A 22189-nucleotide genomic window follows, 5' to 3' on the forward strand; every position below is an offset into this window, starting at 1 on the left:
TAAAACTACTGAAACACTGCAAACAACTAAAACTACTGAAACACTGCAAACAACTAAAACTACTGAAACACTGCAAACAACTAAAACTACTGAAACACTGCAAACAACTGTATGATTCCTTAGTTATGCTTTGAAATCAGAAGTAAAAGAATCCAATATAACATGATAATTCCTATAAAGAAGTTCAAATAGATGCGTTTATAGATATAGGACCTTTTTATTAAATAGAGGACAATACATTTGTATTAAAGATCTTCTGTCAGGAATAATATATTTAAATGCTGATTTTATTACCAATTTGAACATATTTACAATCTATGCACAGCAACTCAATTTCATTTGAACCTGAGTTGGGGGATTTTAGACATACATATGTACATACAAAAACAAGACTTACTTGTCTGGTTTGAGATCTCTGTGGACAATGCCATAACTATGGAGATATTCCAAAGCTAACACCGTTTCTACAAAATACATTCTGTCGAAAACACGACAATCAGATTATTACTTATGGGACAAGAGCACTATAATCATAAAACATAAAATAAAGATTAAATGTAATGTAGCATGCTCTGTTTCAAATGCTAAGTCTCTCTTACGTTGTTTTCTCTCTATATATATCATCTATGACACATATATGAATGAAACCATTTGCACATCACACAGGTCATTGCCTTTGAATTCTAGCAACAGCTGTGCTGATTTTTATTTCTGATCAATAGTATTGTCTTGTCAATAATTTTAACACAGTAAATATATATATGCTTCTTATTTTTTTAACAAGAAATGTAAGATGCCAACCTTGCTAGGTCAAAAGGGAGTGGTCCCCATTTCTTCAGTAGGGCGGCACAGTCACCGCCCTCCACATATTCCATCACCATACACAGATGTTTCTGTAACAAAAGTACAATTAATGCAATTAAACTAAAAAATTATCCAACACCAACGGTCAAATATCTAGAATTTTAGTTTCATTTTTTAAATAAACTGAACAAAAGATCAATGGAAGAGAAGAGAAAGAGAACCGAATTCATGGAAATGAGGCGTTCTATTACAGGTTATCTCCCTCTATTTCTACATGTAGAAGTATACACACCTGGGTGACAAAGGTATCCGTGGATATTCCGAAAAGAACCAAATTCAGTTTTCCGACTTACCTTGGTGTCAAAGCTGCAGTACATGCTAACAACAAATGGGTTTTCTGTGAAGCTGAGGATGTCTCGCTCCGTGTAAACCTGCTCTGTCTGATTCCTCAGAATAAGATTCTGTTTACAGATCCTCTTCATCGCAAATCGCTGGCGGCTTTCTTTGTGGCGCACCAAGTACACCGCTCTATTGGGGTAAAGACATACCAATTCTCATATACATCCTGGGCTAACGTCCTGTCTCAGTGGTAAGTGTTTAAGGCATTTCCAGAAAATCATTCATATATGACTATTTGTTGACTTACAATAAAAACAAACTTGCACATTTTTCTTGATATATTAGATTGTTAAATTTGCAATTGAGCAAAATTATATTCCAATGCAAAAATGAAGGATATTATTTGGTCAGATTCTGTTAAAACCTTTGTCTAATAACCATGGCCCAGTGGATCTCTTCATATATAATCAGGTCAGTTTAAAATACATCAAAACCTTTTTCTTTCAGAAAGAGTTTGAGACTGACTGACCTTTTTTTCTGAAATAACGTCTCTAGTTTCACAATCACCGAAGAACAGAATGGAAAGAAAATATAAAAAAAATATTCAAAGATGTTTACTTACGCATAAGCACCGTTGCTAATCAACTTGATTGTCTCAAAATCCTCCTCTCGAGGTGTCTTGAACTTTGGCACATAATCTCTCCTCTGGAAAAAGAGATGAAAACATGGTGAAATTTTTCTTTACTTTTCTTCCCTAGAATACAACAACAAAACCCTTTTATTGACCATGTACATTGTATGTATTGTCGTGCAGATTCTCTATTATAATCAACAAATGACTTTATTTTCTGTTTCTCTGATTTTTTAACAAACAACAAACCTCCATGAGTTCTTCATCAGCCTCCGTAAAATCATCCTGCTCATCCATCCCCATACCAATATCTGTGGAAGTGACATGATATTGTAAATGACATGGTATTGCAAATGACACAGTATTAAAAGAAGTATGGTATTGGAAATTACATGGTATTAGAAATTATATGGAAATCAACTGACATCCATAATTATTTCCTCATTTCTACCTGATTTAACTCCATAATGCATACTTGACCCAACACCCTCACCAGCATACTCAGATCAGAGCCTTGACACAATACCCTCACCAGCATACTCAGATCAGAGCCTTGACCCAACACCCTATCTAGCAAACTCAAATCAGAGCCTTGACACAACACCCTCACCAGCATACTTAGACCAGAGCCTTGACCCAACACCCTCACCAGCATATTCAGATCAGAGCCTTGACCCAACACCCTCACCAGCATACTCAGATCAGAGACTTGACCCAACACCCTATCTAGCAAACTCAAATCAGAGCCTTGACACAACACCCTCACCAGCATACTCAGATCAGAGCCTTGACCCAACACCCTCACCAGCATACTCAGATCAGACACCCTCACCAGCATACTCAGATCGGAACTTGTATGTGCTCAAACTTACAAGGATAAGAATATTTTTTGAAGGGTTCTCTGTTAAGCTCAAACTTTTGAGGATATACTGAGGTAAGATTTACGTTCAAGGGAGTCTTTATTGAGCCACAGCAATTTAACGATATGCTGAGCAATGTTTTACCTTCCAGGGGGTCCCTGTTTAGCCCAATTTAATGATATGCTGAGCAATGTTTTACCTTCCAGGCGGTCCCTGTTTAGCCCAATTTAACGATATGCTGAGCAATGTTTTACCTTCCAGGGGGTCCCTGTTTAGCCCCAACTTGTTGATAATATACTGAGGTATATCAGCTTTGATGGTCTGCTTGGCTTGGCCTTCTGCTGCCTCCAACAACTGGTAAAACTGTTCAGGATCAAACTCCTGCAAAAACACAGAACAAATGTCAAGTCTAAGTCCTGTGACAAAGCAAGGTAGTAAGATATTTATAATACATTTGAAGCAACGAACCCAACCATGATCTCAACATTAAGATAATGATATATTTAAACCTAAATTACACTGGTCTTAGGACCAAAGGGTCGCCCCCAATTGAGCTAAATGCCAGATCTAAGCATTAACCAAAGATAATAAGCTTAGCATAAAGTCTAATGGCAGAAATGGAGCCAATTGCAAAGAATTTACCAAAGTCAATGAAGCAGAAAATATAGGTCACAGTGACCTACATTTGATATAATGGTGTAGTACTCCTAAAGATGAACTAATAATGCAGCTAAACAAAGTCTAATCAGGCCGTGTACAGACATATGTACAGGCAAAAAATGACTCTTCTACTATATGCTGTTGGGACATAAATAGAAATCTACTTGAGTTAAGATTAAGCTTCCTCTATACATGCGATATGCTGTACTTACCAGACATTCGAGTAGACGGATTGGACGAGACAGTATCAGTAGTAACTTCTTCACCAGTGGGTAGATGTAGTTGTACGCCACAAACTCACGTTCCTCTGCCTGTACAACACAATATAATCCATTATTATACCACCAGACACAATCCTGTAATCTGACTGGTCAAAACAAATTCTCCAATTCTAAACATAGCATTAACATTTAACTCGGTGGAACATCCATTAACATTGTCTTTGTAATTACTGACATTTAACAGTATGTGTAATCAAGGACTGTAAGCAAGAAAGTGTTCTATTCATTTCACCTGCCATCTTTGTTTATTACGCATCAAATGTTGTCAGTGGTTTGCACAGAAATATCATGATAAGATAAAAAAAATATGTGTTACTTATTTTTCAAATTCTGTGGCAATGACATTTAGTTATCAAATATTAGATTCCCTACAGGGAAACACTGTTAAGAGTCACCCCTCAGGATATCACTGTTGACCTTGACTCAGCCCCAGCTAACAGCAACACCCTTGACAAGCCCTTATGCACTGTCACTCTCTAACAAATACAATATCTACATATTATATTCAGGTTATATTGAGACAATTTTTTTCATTAAAACTAACAGCATGAATACATATAAATATATCTAACAAGAGGCCCAGAGGGCCTGTATCGCTCACCTGGATATCTAAGCAATAATGGCAAAATATTTTCCTTATAAGATCCAAGGGAATGGGCCAAACCCTAAGGCCAAACCTTGTAGCATATCTGTATTAGGTTGTTCATGCCAAGCAAGTTTATGTATGGTTATGGGGTAGGGATCTCAACTGTTTCCAAGCTGTGACTAAGAAACTAGGTCCCTAGGGTTGTGGCCAGAACTCAGGGTCAATTCTGATATCATGACAGTATTTATCTCTTTATGCCCAGCATTTGTAGATATAGTTTTGGGGTGAGCCCCACTATTTGTACAAATTTGAATCCCCAGCTCCAATGAATGCTACCGATCAAATATGATTTATATCAAGTGCATAGTTCTACAGAAGAAGTCGTTTAAAGCAATAAAGCCAAATTGCCCCCGCCCCTCAACCCCCTTCGGGGTTGTCTCACCATTTGTATATTTTTGAATCCCCACTACTTAGGGATGCTTCCAGTCAAATATGCTTGATATTCATCTTTTGGTTCCGGATCCAGAGAATAAGTCGCTTAAAGCAATGTAGCAAAATTGCCCTTTTTGGCCCCGCCCGTCAGCCCCTGTTGGTCAGCCCTACCATTTGCATGCACAATTTTGAATCCCTAGCTCCCATGAATGCTTCCAACCAAATATGATCAATATCCAGTGCAAAGTTCTACAGAAGAAGTTTTTCATATCAATATAGCCAAATTGCCCCCTTTTGGCCCCACCAATCATCCCAACCATTTGTACAATTTTGAATCCCCACTACCTAGTGATGCTTCCAGTTAAATTTAGTCAAATTCCAATCAGTGGTTAAGAAGAAGTCGTCTGAAGAAATTGTTGATAAACAGACGGACGACGGACGCCACGGTTCGGACACTTCGGACCAGGCGAGCTAAAAAGGTCAAAGATGCTTATATTATACAGAAGTGCATTTAAATTATGATTTTAAAGAAAATAACTCACATCCTCGATCAGTTTCTCGAGCTTGTCTGAGAGATCAAAAAAATATGAGCGTGTGATGAGCTTGTTTTGAGACTGGGCGAGACAATCCCGAGCTAGTTCCAGGACTTGGTGGTGTAGGAAGCGTGTGATCGCATCACCCTCCTGTTCCGGCGGTAACACCCGGTTCTGTTCTATATAGTTACTAAGTTTCTCCTCCATTTGAACTGTAGCCTGTCGGAATAAAGTTATCTCATTTTAATTAAGTGTCGAAGCAAGTTAGAATTATCTCCCCCTGACACAATGTTATCATGATATTAACAGACTTTTGCATTTTTGGATTTCATGTCAGGAGGTGCACCCATCAACACTGCCTTGACTGTGTCTGAAGAATCATTTTCTTCCACATATTTGTCATAACTTAGGTAAACCACAAATACAAGTTATTTTTATTTTTGTCTCGACAAGAAAATCATAGATGCTATTTTGTGTATAAGGGTATGTAGGCTTAATAAAGAATTTTTACCTTTGGGAACCTTTCCTTGTAGACACTGTTCATCATGACGATTTCATCTCCACCGGGAGAGCGACCAGGACTACTACAAAACACAAACAACTGTCATTAACGTCTGTGCACACTGACCGACTGATGACATAGAGGCACAGTATGCCTGTATCACACTCCCATGGCCAACTAACATCACTTGACCCTAGACATATGTGGCCTTGTAGACCTTTAGTATACACTATCTATCGCGTCTAACCTGGTCTGAAAATCTCAGAAGATACATGAACTATATATAAGGCTACCTACAACTGATCTCACATAAATCAAGTTGCTAGAGGCCTTCTACTCTGTTGTCTTAACTCATTCACCCCTATAGACACATTTGAACACTTCCAAATCATAGGTTGGAATAGTTCATTATGAAATCTAAGGGGTGAATGATTTAATTATAAAAAAATTATGATAATTATAAAAAAACATTGACCACAGAACTCACTGTTATCACACACCTCTGTACATTGGTCGTATGATAAATCTGTCAAAGCTATCAGGAATCAAAAGGAAGATCTAGGGAAGCCTCTGTTTACCCCAGATTTACTTTTATAATCACAGTTAGATCACACCCTTATTGAAATCATCAACTTAGCAGAAAATGCAACAAACAAATGTGTCGGAAAAGGTCATGCACTAAAGTTTGCTTGATGACAATAATCATCTTATGAAAAAACAAACATTTAAATAAATTGTAAAAAGGGTTTATAATCACAACAAAAACCTAAGCCATCAATATATGGTACTAGACTAGACTACACACTGGGATACCAGATTCAGGTTAACTGTACTAATGGCCTTAGTTCTAAATCCAATAACATGGGTTTCAATCAAATTACATTCTTAATCTTCACAATGACTATAAACAGTAATACATGTAATAAATCTATCACAACTTCCCTTAATAGATGTAACTAAATCTATTATGTGAATCATTATTGAAGTACTATATCTTATATTGTAAATTAATGTGATGTTCCAGCAGGTTTTGAGGACAATGACCAAATCATGAATTTCATTCTTTGTTTTGATTATTCCATATTCATTGCAGTCTTAATATGATGTTCTAAATCCATTATCACAGACTTTTATATAATGTACAATACATTACAAGGTCATCATAAAATACTACTGGGATGATGATGTACATTGACAGACTACTGATATATGAGGAATGACAAACAGCTAAACACAACAAACTAACTACAAAGCCAACAGCATCTGATCTAAAGGTACAAAATATAGAAACGAGTAAAAGAGATACATGTGTAAGAATAAAACCAATCTTACTCTAATGCTAGCCAGGATAAACTGCTCACCAAAGCAAGGACAGCAGGTAAAAACAAAATCAGCATGAATTAGTGTTTAGTAGTAACTCTCACACACCTGGGCCAAACTTTACCTGTTCTTAATTAACACAAGTATAAACAATTCTCAGTTTTCAAAATATTCAACACTTTTTTCCTCTCTGTATCTCTCTCTCTCTAGCTAACAATACTTTGAATCTATTTGCCTGGCTATCATTAACATTAGATGACATGAAAATGATCTTCACCAACGCTGTATCTCTAAATATTGGTGCAAAAAAAACCCAGAATATTCTCACTGCTATGCCAAATTCTCTTGTTTGGCACTGTTGATTTTCGAACTCAACACTGCTGTTCTGAATTCTCTTGTTTGGCATTGATCATTCAATCAGATTTCTCTGAACAGTTATAACTATCCTATTTTCTATCTAAACATGTTACAGACTGTTTTGATATCCTGTTTCTATCTAAACATATGTTACAGACAGTTTTGATATCCTGTTTCTATCTAAACATGTTGCAGACAGTTTTGATATCCTATTTCCAATCTAAACATGTTACAGACAGTTTTGATATCCTGTTTCTATCTAAACATGTTACAGACAGTTTTGATATCCTGTTTCTATCTAAACATGTTACTGACAGTTTTGATATCCTGTTTCTATCTAAACATGTTACAGACAGTCTTGATATCCTATTTCCAATCTAAACATGTTACAGACAGTTTTGATATCCTGCTTCTATCTAAACATGTTACAGACGGTTTTGATATCCTATTTCCAATCTGAACATGTTACAGACAGTTTTGTTATCCTGTTTCTATCTAAACATGTTACAGACAGTCTTGATGTCGTATTTCCAATCTAAACATGTTACAGACAGTTTTGATATCCTGTTTCTATCTAAACATGTTACAGACAGTACTTGCAGTTCTGAACTTGAAAGCTTGAACAATATGTTTCCTTGCATGGCAATGACTATGAAGCTGAACTAGACAGCAGTAAAAATATTTGTTTCCCAAAACAGAAATAAATACAAATCTGGCCTAACTACAAATGTATGTAATTCTAATATTACGGAAATTGGATAATTCTGAAAAATACTTTTGGACAAATATCTTCGAAAAACTTTATTTTTTTAAATGACTGCAAATAGGACTGACACACAAGTATAAACCATTCAATGCACTTAAGTAAAAGATTGGCTTAAAATAAAACATAACTTATAATTTAACAAGTGAATAGTGATTTCTTCAGTCATTAATAGATATTCATGCAATATATTCTGGTCAAAATGATACATACACACTAACAGATTGACTAAGTACATTTAACACACAATTATGTAAAATCAGATAAGTCCATTACATAAATTAGATAAAATAATTAAGGTAAATTAGATAAAAGTTTATCATATTAAGCAAGTATTACAATAATATTAAATGATTATGTAATTAAATGATTATGTAATTTGTGGTAAGTGCATAGAAATATTTAAGTGATAACAGAAGCAAGGCGGCTTAACTAGTCTATATTTTTGTTGGCAACATTTAGAATTATCAAAACCAACAAGCATCTGTTAGCAATCAACATTCCTTGACAGAGAGTCGGAGGAAAGCAAAAAAATAACTTTTACATGCAGATAATTACAAACAAGCGGACACACTCTGAAGGGCAAACAGTACCGAGTATACAACAGAACATGGAAGCTTTGTAAGCAGGATTCTTGTTAAAATCTAATTTCATCACTTAACTAACGTGTTTGATTCTGTAGATACACCCATAATTTTTCATATCACTTTGAATAATACTAATCTGTGAAGTCAGAATTTCAGGTAAGACAACAGGCATTGTCATTAGGATGATAAATTTCAAGCAATTTTTTCATGTATTCCAGAAAATAATTTAGAAAATTACTCGGCTGTAATTAACATTATGGTGCCGTGTTCAAAATCCCAGTACTCAAAATTCTGCTGTGCACCAATCACTGATGAAATCTATTTTTAATTCAAATCAAATTATCCAAAAATACACAGTGAAGTAGGAAGGGCATTTCACATTACAGTACCAGTAATTGTCAGCTAATTTTTGACAAAATAACATTAATGTTTAAATTCCAATTTAAATGTTTTGAAATAACATCCATAATGAAAATCAGTGTTCGATTTATAAAGATCTACACAAAAACCAAAGTGAACTGTGTGTCAAGGATAAGGACATTCTGTAAATGTGTATTGTCGGGCGTAAACTCACAAAAGATTTGCCATGTTCTCGTTAAACACTAGAACACTGACAGGTCAGCAAGGGCCCTTCCATGTACTTGATGTATCCTTCCACCCAATGGTCTAGTTTTAATTAGTGACCCTGACTTTTGATGTATCCTTCCACCCAATGGTCTAGTTTTAATTAGTGACCCTGACTTTAACATTATAAACTTTTTAAACCCCTAATGCACATCTGAATATTAATTACAGTGTATCAACATGTCATTAATATTTTGGATTCCAAGATAAGGACCGTGTAACACAACACACATCCTACCCCCATCCCTGGTTCTATTTTTAGTAACCTTGATTTCGAGTAATCTTGTCCTCGACTTTAGAACATTTTTAAAGCCCTAATGCATATCTACATATCAAAGTGTATCAAATTTCAGAATGATTAGTCTTTTGGATTCTGAGATGAAAGTGAGGCTGGACAGACGGACACCATGATTACTTATGAGTACTGTCTCTCTGAAGCAGGGCCGTAATTTATATCTCAGCAATTGGTACTCATCCAAATCAAAGATGCCATAAATAGTATCAAGTCTATTTTTATGATTAAATGTTTTTTGAATTTTTAATTGAGAAGGTGCTTTCAATATTGACAGTAATGATCTTTAAAATTGATATTCATGGAAGATTTAATGCATAAACGAATCTCTCAAAAATCAAGCGATTTTCAGTAATTTTCCCCATATGATACAATACAACCACCTGTAAATCACATTTCAATGCATACAGAATCATGCTAACATCTAATCCTTGTAACATTCAACATCGAAATTCGGTAAAATACAGATGAATCCCATCAGCATGCTACTCAAGGCACCCTATCTTGGATGGAGACTTCCTATTCTTTACCTTCATTACTGACTTTTGAAATCAAAACTCTCTACATTCTGTTTTTCTTTCTTTTTAAATTGAAATATTTTCTTGCTCAAAGCAGTTCCAGCTATGGCATTTGACGCTATTGTTTTGTGAGATAAGGATCATTCTGTTCTGGATTAATGTAGAAACTTTTCACTAATGATGACAAAGATCCTGCTTGTATGAAAACCACTACATTTAGGAAAACTTCAATCAATACTTCACATGTCACAACTGTGTTATCTGAGAGATGAGGAAATCTTAAGAACTACTTTTACATGTCAATTAGTTCTGATCATAACCAGATGTAAGGAAGCCTTAAACAGTACAATACACTGTGTACAATCTCAGGACTGGGGATATCACAAAAGAGCCCAGATCAATTAGTACTGATCATAACCAGATATAAGGAAGCCTTAAACAGTACAATACACGGTGTACAATCTCAGGACTGGGGATATCACAAAAGAGCCCAGATCAATTAGTACTGATCATAACCAGATATAAAGAAGCCTTAAACAGTACAATACACGGCGTACAATCTCTGGACCGGGAATATCACAAAAGAGCCCAGATCAATTAGTACTGATCATAACCAGATGTAAGGAAGCCTTAAACAGTACAATAGACGGTGTACAATCTCAGGACTGGGGATATCAAAAAAGAGCCCAGATCAATTAGTACTGATTATAACCAGATGTAAGGAAGCCTTAAACAGTACAATACCCGGCATACAATCTCAGGACTGGGGATATCATAAAGAGCCCAGATCAATTAGTACTGATTATAACCAGATGTAAGGAAGCCTTAAACAGTACAATACATGGTGTACAATCTCAGGACTGGGGATATCACAAAGAGCCCAGATCAATTAGTACTGATCATCACCAGATATAAGGAAGCCTTAAACAGTACAATACCCGGCATACAATCTCAGGACTGGGGATATCAAAAAAGAGCCCAGATCAATTAGTACTGATCATCACCAGATATAAGGAAGCCTTAAACAGTACGATCCACGGCGTACAATCTCAGGACTGGGGATATCAAAAAAGAGCCCAGATCAATTAAACAAGCAATGCTAGTGGTAACAAATGATAGTGTCTCTTATTCAGAATAATGGTAGTCAGATTGCAAAAGCCATGGCATACCCCAAATGAAGCCTTAAACAGTACAATACACGGCGTACAATCTCAGGACTGGGGATATCACAAAAGAGCCCAGAACAATTAGTACTGATCATAACCAGATATAAAGAAGCCTTAAACAGTACAATACACGGCATACAATCTCAGGATTGGGGATATCACAAAAGAGCCCAGACCAATTAAACAAGCAATGCTAGTGGTAACAAATGATAGTGTCTCTTATTCAGAATAATGGTAGTCAGATTGCAAAAGCCATGGCATACCCCAAATGAAGCCTTAAACAGTACAATACACGGCATACAATCTCAGGACTGGGGATATCAAAAAAGAGCCCAGATCAATTAGTACTGATTATAACCAGATGTAAGGAAGCCTTAAACAGTACAATAGACGGTGTACAATCTCAGGACTGGGGATATCATAAAGAGCCCAGATCAATTAGTACTGATCATAACCAGATGTAAGGAAGCCTTAAACAGTACAATACACGGCGTACAATCTCAGGACTGGGGATATCACACAAGAGCCCAGATCAATTAGTACTGATTATAACCAGATGTAAGGAAGCCTTAAACAGTACAATACCCGGCATACAATCTCAGGACTGGGGATATCATAAAGAGCCCAGATCAATTAGTACTGATTATAACCAGATGTAAGGAAGCCTTAAACAGTACAATACATGGTGTACAATCTCAGGACTGGGGATATCACACAAGAGCCCAGATCAATTAGTACTGATCATACCCAGAGGTAAGGAAGCCTTAAACAGTACAATACATGGTGTACAATCTCAGGACGGGGGATATCACAAAAGAGCCCAGATAACTTATTACTGAACATAACCAGATATAAGGAAGCCTTAAACAGTACAATACCCGGCATACAATCTCAGGACTGGGGATATCACAAAAGAGCCCAGATCAATTAAACAAGCAATGCTAGTGGTAACAAATGTTAGTGTCTCTTATTCAGAATAATGGTAGTCAGATTGCAAAAGCCATGGCATACCCCAAATCAGTAGTGCTTACAGGTATGACAGCACATTTACACAAATATTTTATGGAACAAGGTGCAAATTACCACGAATATGGTAAAGTATGGGTAGACTAAATTCAAAGACAATTTCCTGTTATATGTGGAGGTATAGGTACGGGTATGTTGTAATAAGACTTTGTAAATATGATAGACACTGAAAATCAAAATTAACATTAAATCTGGATCTTAAATTACCATATTTATACAAATAAACGACACAATAAGGAGAGAGATTACAGGCACAGATCAGACACATTTATACACATGCAGTGTCACACAGAAACACCACAGGGAAAACGGACATGATACCAAATGTTTAATCTGGTAAATATATGTTGTATTTAACGAGGGACTTATTATCAGTAAAACTATTTATGAAACTAATATACTGATAGTGACTATAATGGGTTATACTGGTTGTGACTATAATGGGCTATACCAGTCATGACTATTATGGGTTATACTGGTTGTGACTATAACAGGCTATACTAGTCATGACTATTATGGGTTATACTGGTTGTGACTATAACAGGCTATACTAGTCATGACTATTATGGGTTATACTGGTTGTGACTCTAAAGGGCTATACTAATAATGACTATTATGGGCTATACTAGTCATTACTATTATGGGTTCTACTGGTTGTGACTATGGTGGGCTATACCAGTCATGACTAGTACGGGTTATACTGGTTGTGACTATGATGGGCTATACCAGTCATGACTAGTACGGGTTATACTGGTTGTGACTATAACAGGCTATACTAGTCATGACTATAATGGGTTATACTGGTTGTGACTATAAAGGGCTATACTAATAATGACTATTATGGGCTATACTAGTTGAGACTATCATGGGCTATACTCCTAGTGAATATTATGCTCTGTATACTAGCTATATAGGTCACAACTATTTTGATGTACCTGAGACTGCGTGATCGTGGCCGCATAAGCGGTGACACGGGTGAGTGGCCGCCATCCTCGTCAACTGTATGATCAACAGCTGTGAGGTTCCGTGCAAAAAGTGTGAGCTCGTCACCTCCCAAAGGGTAGGCCATCTGATTCAGCTTCTCCTGGGAGGAATACTGTGACTGCAAGAAATAGGTTTCATTGTAGGCTCTTTCTTTTTAAATTCCTCGAGGCACCTTATAGTTTCACACTGTTGTTGATAAACACAATATTATCATCACTTATTATATTTAATTATCACTTGACAACAATGTGTGACCAAAACCCTAAACAGGAGGAAGCAATGGTTTTAGTACATAACATTATCAAAATGGCAATTATTGCTAATAGACCTAATAGTGGCCAATTAGTTATGGACTTTTGACTGCATCTCAAGTGGCAAAAACTTGTCCATCTGCTATCGCATATTTATACACATATTAATTCAAGGAACGGCAGTTATCCCCTCATTCAGACTATGCAGGTATTTACTCAATATGCACAGGAGATTCTGCCAGGTGATGCACTAATGACATGTTGAACTACAGTTGTACAACATACTTACCGAAACATTAGAACTGCCTGGAGTGTTGGTCCCGTAGCCGGAGGATGGCAGAGAAGCAAATGACCAGCGTCTTCCATCACATCTATAACAAACATTTAACAGTTAGAAACTTACTCGATATCTTTTCAAAATTTTTGTAAAACATTTAATGTATTATCAAACTTTTTATAAAACATTAAATATGTATGTGTACTATCTTTTTTAAAACACCTGTTCTTTTGTTACATGAAACTGACATGTACGTAACTTCAGACCAAATTTGGGAACTAAAACACAAGACATTTTAACATCTCTTAAACGGTTCTTAAGATATTGCTGTTTGAAATTTGAAATACTTATTTTAAAGCTTTTAACCCATGTTGAACTTTGACTCCAGCTAGCACTTACAGTTGACCTTTGACCTCATTACTGTAATAAAGAAAACGATTCACACAGCTGGTCTACATAACATACCCAATTATCATGAATCTAGACCAAATGGTTCTAAGATATTGTTGTTGGAAGGTTTTAACATATTTGACCTCCGATACATTGAAAGTAGGTCAAGGTCATTTTAATGAAGAGCATTCCTTCTGAGGTACCCATTGGCCAAATATCATGACACTGGGCCTTATGGAACTTCGGAAGTTTGTTAAAGCTTTTAACCCATGTTGACCTTTGACGCCACAAGATTTGCACTGCTGGTCTTTATAACAAACCCAAGTATCATAACTAGTCCAAATGGTTCTTAGGATATTGTTGTTTGAAGTTTTTAACATATTTGACCCCTGTGACCTTGAAAGTAGGTAAAGCTCATTTTCATTCGCACACTTTGTCAAGCTTCTTCATAGGAAGCTACCAGCCAAATTTGGAGATTCTATACCTTTCAGTTCCTCAGAAGAAGTCGTTTGAAGCGTTTGACATATTTGACTCCTGTGACCTTGAAAGAAGGTCAAGATCATTTTCATTCGCAAACTTTGTCAGGCTCTTTCCCAGGAAACTACCAGACAAATTTGATGATTCTGTACCTTTCAGTTCTTCTTCATAAGTCGTTTGAAGTGTTTGACATATATGACTCCTGTGACCTTGATAGGTCAAGGTCATTTTCATTCGCAAACTTCGTCGGGCTCTTTCCCAGGAAGCAACCAGCCAAATTTGAAGATTCTATACCTTTCAGTTCTTCAGAAGAAGTCAAGAAGTCGTTTGAAGGAAAAGTTGACTGACGCCGGACGCCATAACATAAGCTCACTAGCCCTTCGGGCAGGTTAGCTAAAAACATTTGTAATATTCACTGGAAAAGTTTTTGATACCAACCATACTTTGGAGATCCTGTGTTTCTGACATCCACTCTATTATGGAGATTTACCATATTCTCTACCACACTTTTGGGATCCATAATAAAACCCTGCCATACTTCCGATATCTGCCATACTTCTGAGGCCCACCATACTTTTGATATATGCCATACTTCTGAGCCCCGCCATACTTCTGATAATTTATGCCATACTTTGGAGGCCCACCATTCTTCTGATATATGCCATACTTCTGAGGACCACCATATTTCTGATATATGCCTTACTATATGCTATACTTTTGAGGCCCATCATACTTCTGATATATGCCATACTTCTAAGGCCCACCATAATTCTGATATATGCCATACTTCTGAGGACCACCGTACTTCTGAGGCCGACCATTCTCCTGAGACTCACCATACTTCTGATATCAACCATACTTATCTAAGATTTTATCAAGATGCTATCAATCATCTAGGGCTGATACTACAGAGATAACATCCTCTATACTTACTTTCGTACATCGTGGAAGGCAAAGTTTCCGTGCTTGTTAGGGGACGTGTTACTTTCTCAATACTTACTTTCGTTCATCGTGGAAGGCAAAGTTTCCGTGCTGGTGAGGGGACGGGTTACTTTCTCAATACTTACTTTCGTACATAGTGGAAGGCAAAGTTTCCGTGCTGGTTAGCGGACGGGTTACTTTCTCAATACTTACTTTCGTACATAGTGGAAGGCAAAGTTTCCGTGCTGGTTAGCGGACGGGTTACTTTCTCAATACTTACTTTCGTACATAGTGGAAGGCAAAGTTTCCGTGCTGGTTAGCGGACGGGTTACTTTCTCAATACTTACTTTCGTACATCGTGGAAGTCAAAGTTTCCGTGCTGGTTAGGGGACGTGGGACTTTCTCAATACTTACTTTCGTACATTGTGGAAGGCAAAGATTTCGTGCTGGTTAGGGGACGTGTTACTTTCTCAACACTTACTTTCGTACATTGTGGAAGGCAAAGATTTCGTGCTGGTTAGGGGACGTGTTACTTTCTCAACACTTACTTTCGTACATTGTGGAAGGCAAAGTTTCTGTGCTGGTTAGGGGACATGTTACTTTCTCAATACTTACTTTCGTACTTCGTGGAAGTCAAAGTTTCCGTGCTGGTTAGGGGACGTGGGACTTTCTCAATACTTACTTTCGTACATTGTGGAAGGGAAAGTTTCCGTGCTGGTTAGGGGTCGTGTTACTTTCTCAATACTTACTTTCGTCAATCGTGGAAGGCAAAGTTTCCGTGCTGGTTATGGGACGTGTTACTTCCTCAATACTTACTTTCGTACATCGTGGAAGTCAAAGTTTCCGTGCTGGTTAGGGGACGTGGGACTTTCTCAATACTTACTTTCGTACATTGTGGAAGGTAAAGATTACGTGCTGGTTAGGGGACGTGTTACATTCTCAATACTTACTTTCGTACATTGTGGAAGGAAAAGTTTCCGTGCTGGTTAGGGGACGTGTTCCTTCCTCAATACTTACTTTCGTACATCGTGGAAGTCAAAGTTTCCGTGCTGGTTAGGGGACGTGTTACTTCCTCAATACTTACATTCGTGCATCGTCGAAGGCAAAGTTTCCGTGCTGGTTAGGGGACGTGGGACTTTCTCAATACTTACTTTCGTACATTGTGGAAGGTAAAGATTACGTGCTGGTTAGGGGACGTGTTACATTCTCAATACTTACTTTCGTACATTGTGGAAGGGAAAGTTTCCGTGCTGGTTAGGGGACGTGGGACTTTCTCAATACTTACTTTCGTACATTGTGGAAGGTAAAGTTTCCGTGCTGGTTAGGGGACGTGTTAGTTTCTCAATACTTGCTTTCGTACATCGTGGAAGGCAAAGTTTCTGTGCTGGTTAGGGGACGTGTTACTTTCTCAATTCTTACTTTCGTACATTGTGGAAGGCAAAGTTTCCGTGCTGGTTAGGGGACATGTTACGTGGACTTTCATGGGGACTGTTACCTGAAGAAAGGAAAACACACAAATTCAAATAACAGTTTCCAGGTAATAAAGAATTTCAAGTAATTACAAGTAATTTGGAGTTGGCTATTTCATTACTTTGGAACATTGGTTTGCTATGAAAATATTGTATATAGCTTTACTGAATGTATTAATGGTGTAATTCCCATGAAGGCTGTTTCATTAAATTAGAAAAAACTTTATGAGATCTCCTGTTATATGACCTGTAGTGGCTAAATCTATCCCTCAATGTACCGTCTCCCAATGACATAGATAAAAGTGCTTGATTCAAGATTTTTTTATTTCAACTCACAGATTCTCATCATGCAGCTAATTTTCATCTAGACTGTTGTGCAATAATTCATCACTAGCAATATATTCAAGTTTCAATTGAAGTATTTCTTCCATGTTTATGGCAAGTTCTCGTCCACAAAGTCAATGTGGTATAATAGTGTTGTGATGTTAGAATTGTGATAGCTTGATAATACTGCACTTAAAATGGCTGGAATTTATAACAAAAAATGTAGCGAAATTTACAGAGTGTGACTTAATGGTAACTTAAACATATCGCAGGTGTGAAAATTGGTCCCAAGAACCTTTTCTTTTTTAAAGAAGTATATTCATTATTAGACTTAGTATACAGTAGAGCCATGCTAACTTGGTGTTAAACGGTCTGATGTTGTACCATCGACTATTAGCTGATCTCAGGTCAGTCTGGAAAGGTATCAACAATATTTCCTCAAAAGTAGCAATATCTTGACCATCACATCCTTAAAGGATGCATTAGCTAATGTAGCCCTTTGGGTCCAAGGATGTGAGCTCTTTTAATGTAGCCCTTTGGGTCCAAGGATGTGAGCTCTTTTAATGTAGCCCTTTGGGTCCTGGGATGTGAGCTCTTTTAATGTAGCCCTTTGGGTCCTGGGATGTGACCTCTTTTAATGTAGCTCTTAGGGTCCAAGGATGTGAGCTCTTTTAATGTGGCCCTTTGGGTCCTGGGATGTGAGCTCTTTTAATGTAGCCCGTTGGGTCATAGGATGTGAGCTCTTTTAATGTAGCCCTTTGGGTCCTGGGATGTGGGCTCTTTTAATGTAGCCCTTTGGGACCTGGGATGTGAGCTCTTTTAAATGGAACCTTTGGGTCCTGGGATATAAGCTCTTTTAAGGTGGCCCTTTGGGTCCTGGGATGGGAGCTCTTTTAATGTCGCCCTTTGGGTCCAAGGATGTGAGCTCTTTTAATGGGACCCTTTGGGTCCTGGTATGTGAGCTCTTTTAAATGGAACCTTTGGGTCCTGGGCTGTGAGCTCTTTTAAATGGAACCTTTGGGTCCTGGGATGGGAGCTCTTTTAATGTATCACATTGGGTCATAGGATGTGAGCTCTTTTAAATGGAACCTTTGGGTCCTGGGGTATGAGCTCTTTTAATGTCGCCCTTTGGGTCCAAGGATGTGAGCTCTTTCAATGTGGCCCTTTGGGACATGGGATGTGAGCTCTTTCAATGTGGCCCTTTGGGGCCTGGGATGTGAGCTCTTTTAAATGGAACCTTTGGGTCCTGGGGTATGAGCTCTTTTAATGGAGCTCTTAGGGTCCAAGGATGTGAGCTCTTTTAATGTGGCCCTTTGGGTCCTGGGGTATAAGCTCTTTTAATGGGACCCTTTGGGTCCTGGGATGTGAGCTCTTTTAATGTGTCCCTTTGGGTCCTGGGATGTGAGCTCTTTTAATGTGGCCCTTTGGGTCCTGGGATGTGAGCTCTTTTAATGTAGTCCTTTGGGTCCAAGGATGTGAGCTCTTTTAATGTGGCCCTTTGGGTCCTGGGATGTGAGCTCTTTTAATGGGGCCCTTTGGGTCCTGGTATGTGAACCCTTCTAGTGGAGCCCATTTTAATAGGTCCAGCAATAAAAATGATAAAATCCCTGTATCTAAAATTATTTTACCAAGACCTTCATATGACATGATCATTATAATTGTTTTTGTCATACTTATTGGTTTTATGAAATGATCACTATGACTACTTGTAAGCTAAAACAACAGGTTGGTTGCCAATTATTTTTCAACAGATGGGTCTATGCACCTGATTGTTTTGATGAACACCAATCTGTGACAGGTTCCTATCCACTAATGGTAAACTGCCGATCATTTAAAGGAATCGGTGACGGTAGTCTGACGACACTAATGGCCATCTCTCCAGGTATTGATAGTATGTGTGGCTTATTTGCACTTTACCCAGAAGCCATTAGGCTGCAGTGCAGTTAATGAGCACCCCCCTCCTCTCTGGCAGACCAGCAGCCATAACACTGCCATTGGAGACATCAACTGACAGTCTTGCTTCTGTAACTAATCCCTTGTTGCTCTAGGCAACCAAGCACAATTATTTAATTTCTTTAAAAGCACAATGCATTAGTTTACAGTAAGGAAATCAAGGTCTAATGCTTGTGTCTCAGGTAATTTGAACACCACAGCTTCCGACAACACCAGTCTCTGAATGTAGATTCAGGCATAACACATTTCTTTCTGTACAGATTGACCTTAAACTTTGACCTGCTGACCCCCTTCCTCTTACACAAAAGTCAATCAATTTAATGGGAGACAGGAAATGGAGAATCCATTTTTCTAGCAATATTTTCCTGAGGCTATATGTTACAACACATAAAAGCCTTGTCTTAAATGTCTGGTTAGTTTACAAACAAAATCGATAAGATTTTACAGTAAACTACACATAATAATTGCTTTGAGACTGTTAAGAGAAAATTTCAATGCTAAAAATCTTCTTTGATTTAAATGGTGAAATTATTGTTTTTGAAGTGATATGTAATTCCTGTCAAAGATATACACAATGCATTTCAAATCTTGATTTGTTTCACGATAAATCCAGATAAAATTTTAAATTTGTATATAAGCAAAAAAGCAAGAACACTTGCAGCACAGTTTTCAGTTCTATAGATTCATCAGGTTTTAATAGTACAAAATCGTTCAGTCAAATCAATCAATCAACCCCAACCCCACCATTTTTTCAGGCAAACCAAATCACAATATATTATAACAGTTTGTTGTGTTTATTTTCTGGTGGTGAAAATTCTTAATGCCATAATGTATATATATTGAAGCTTTAATTTTAACAGAGGCAAAGTATTGCAAGCGATACATAGTCAAAAATGTCTGGCCAAACTTTTGTATCAAAAATGCATAAACCATCATAACTCCTTAAAATGTGCAAAATAAGGCAATTTCACTACTTATCACTTCACAGTTTCAAGAAGTACTGGTACCAGCATATCATATTTGCAATTATAAGCACCAGTGTAATTCAGATATGTCCTGCACAAACTGGCACACTGTGAACCAAAGGCAGTTATTTTGTATACAAAGGGGAATGTAAGACCCATTTCAGTATGCAACACTCCAGCATCCAAAAAGGTATGTAAGTATGTATGTAAACTTTGACAATTGTATATGTAATATCAAAGAAATATTATTACATATAACAAATTTCCAAACTGATGAATCTTATTGAACAAATGAGATATGCCTGAGACACATGACTTAAGGAACAAAGGGCAATAACTCTATATATTGCGACGCAAGAAACCCTATTTCAGTATGCAACAATCCACCATCCTAAAAGGGACCCACATACAAAGCTTGACAACTGTATTTTATAACATATTATATGTGATATGCCTTGGTAAAGGTGATGCACTGACTTACTAAATGATCAACTGACTAATAGAATAACTAGTGGATATATAGTGAAAACCTTCAATTCCTTCCATTAATGCTGGTAGGGAACTTCTAAATAATAAAACTCGACTTAAATTTTGACATAATACATCATAAAGCTGACAAAACTACACACAAATGGATGGTGGCGTTTGAAGGCCACGATGCCTCTAATCACATTAAATATTTATAAACTCTGCTTACGATAACAGTAAGTATTTCTGTTGTTGGCTACGAAGTAAGTCTGATAACAATGTGTTTGTAGTTAGAAGTATTGGCAAGCACACTCCAATTGGAAATGAGGAGAATTGACGGACTTAATCCTACAGACACAATGTAATGACAACGCAATAATCGACAAAAGATTTGAAATATTCAACAACAAAAAAGTTAAAACATGCACTTTGCAAATTATTTGTTCACAGCTCCAGGGGAAAGTAATCAAGTTTAGCTTGGACCAACACGTTTCAGGACAAAATGATCATGCTTTATTTGAACCACGACTGCTTCAGCCAATAGCCTTGGTTTGAGTCACAAAGCTTCAAGAGTAAGTCCTCAAGCTTTGTCTTGCCTTAAGACATTTTTAAGAGGAAGGCTTCAAGCTTTGTTTGGACTGAGAAAGTTTCAAGAGGAAGTCATCAAGCTTTGATTTGACTGAGACAGTTTTAAGAGGAAGTCATCAAGCTTTGTTTTGATTGAGACAGTTTTAACAGGAAGTCATCAAGCTTTGTTTTGACTGAGACAGTTTTGAGAGGAAGTCCTCAAGCTTTGTCTTGACCGAGACAGCTTTAACAGGAAGTCATCAAGCTTTGCTTTGATCGAGACAGTTTTAACAGGAAATCATCAAGCTTTGTTTTGATTGAGACAGCATCAGGAGAACTAAGCTATCAAAGCCTGTTATAGTATGACACAGCTTCAGAAGCAAGTCATTAAGCTTAGTTATGGATATTTAATGCACTCAGAACACACAACCATTCTGCGCCATGAAAACAGGCAACCTGGAAAACAACTGAAATCCAATAACATGAAATCGTAAAATATTATTCTGAAACAGTCCAATCTACATTGTGTTGCCCCAAATGCGATTACTTGTGCTACACATATTGCAGAAAATCGAAAAACAAATGTATCCCAAATGTATCTGTCCATACATGTTAATCATCGGAATAACTCGAGAGATTATATGTTGTCTTCAATATTCTTTATTGATTTTAGAGATGGAGGAAAAAAAGACATTCAGATACAATTCAGCTTGAAAACATTTCTATTCCATTGCCGATATTCACCAATGTGTGAATTCTACTTCCACTGGAGAAGGCCCAAATCACAAAGGTGTTACCAAAGCTAGTTACAGAGAGTGCTGCAGGCTTTTTGTTCTCACTGATTCAATACATGGGGATTGGT

The 22189-nt window shown here is 37.3% G+C and overlaps 1 protein-coding gene across 1 annotated transcript in view; it reads right to left on the reverse strand.

Annotated features, from left to right (window-relative positions):
• The window catches only part of LOC110456190 (microtubule-associated serine/threonine-protein kinase 3-like), a 105005-nt gene that overhangs the window by 18238 nt on the left and 64578 nt on the right, over nt 1-22189 (reverse strand). Inside the window, 12 exon segments of the mRNA XM_021506768.1 lie at nt 346-478; nt 802-893; nt 1158-1332; nt 1766-1848; nt 2024-2085; nt 2889-3015; nt 3507-3605; nt 5136-5345; nt 5638-5710; nt 13217-13383; nt 13806-13887; nt 17001-17076. Of these exon segments, the coding sequence (XP_021362443.1) occupies nt 346-478; nt 802-893; nt 1158-1332; nt 1766-1848; nt 2024-2085; nt 2889-3015; nt 3507-3605; nt 5136-5345; nt 5638-5710; nt 13217-13383; nt 13806-13887; nt 17001-17076 (1379 nt within the window).

This window comes from Mizuhopecten yessoensis, unplaced genomic scaffold, assembly GCF_002113885.1.
Source record: "Mizuhopecten yessoensis strain PY_sf001 unplaced genomic scaffold, ASM211388v2 scaffold8561, whole genome shotgun sequence".
NCBI classification, from domain to species: domain Eukaryota; kingdom Metazoa; phylum Mollusca; class Bivalvia; order Pectinida; family Pectinidae; genus Mizuhopecten; species Mizuhopecten yessoensis.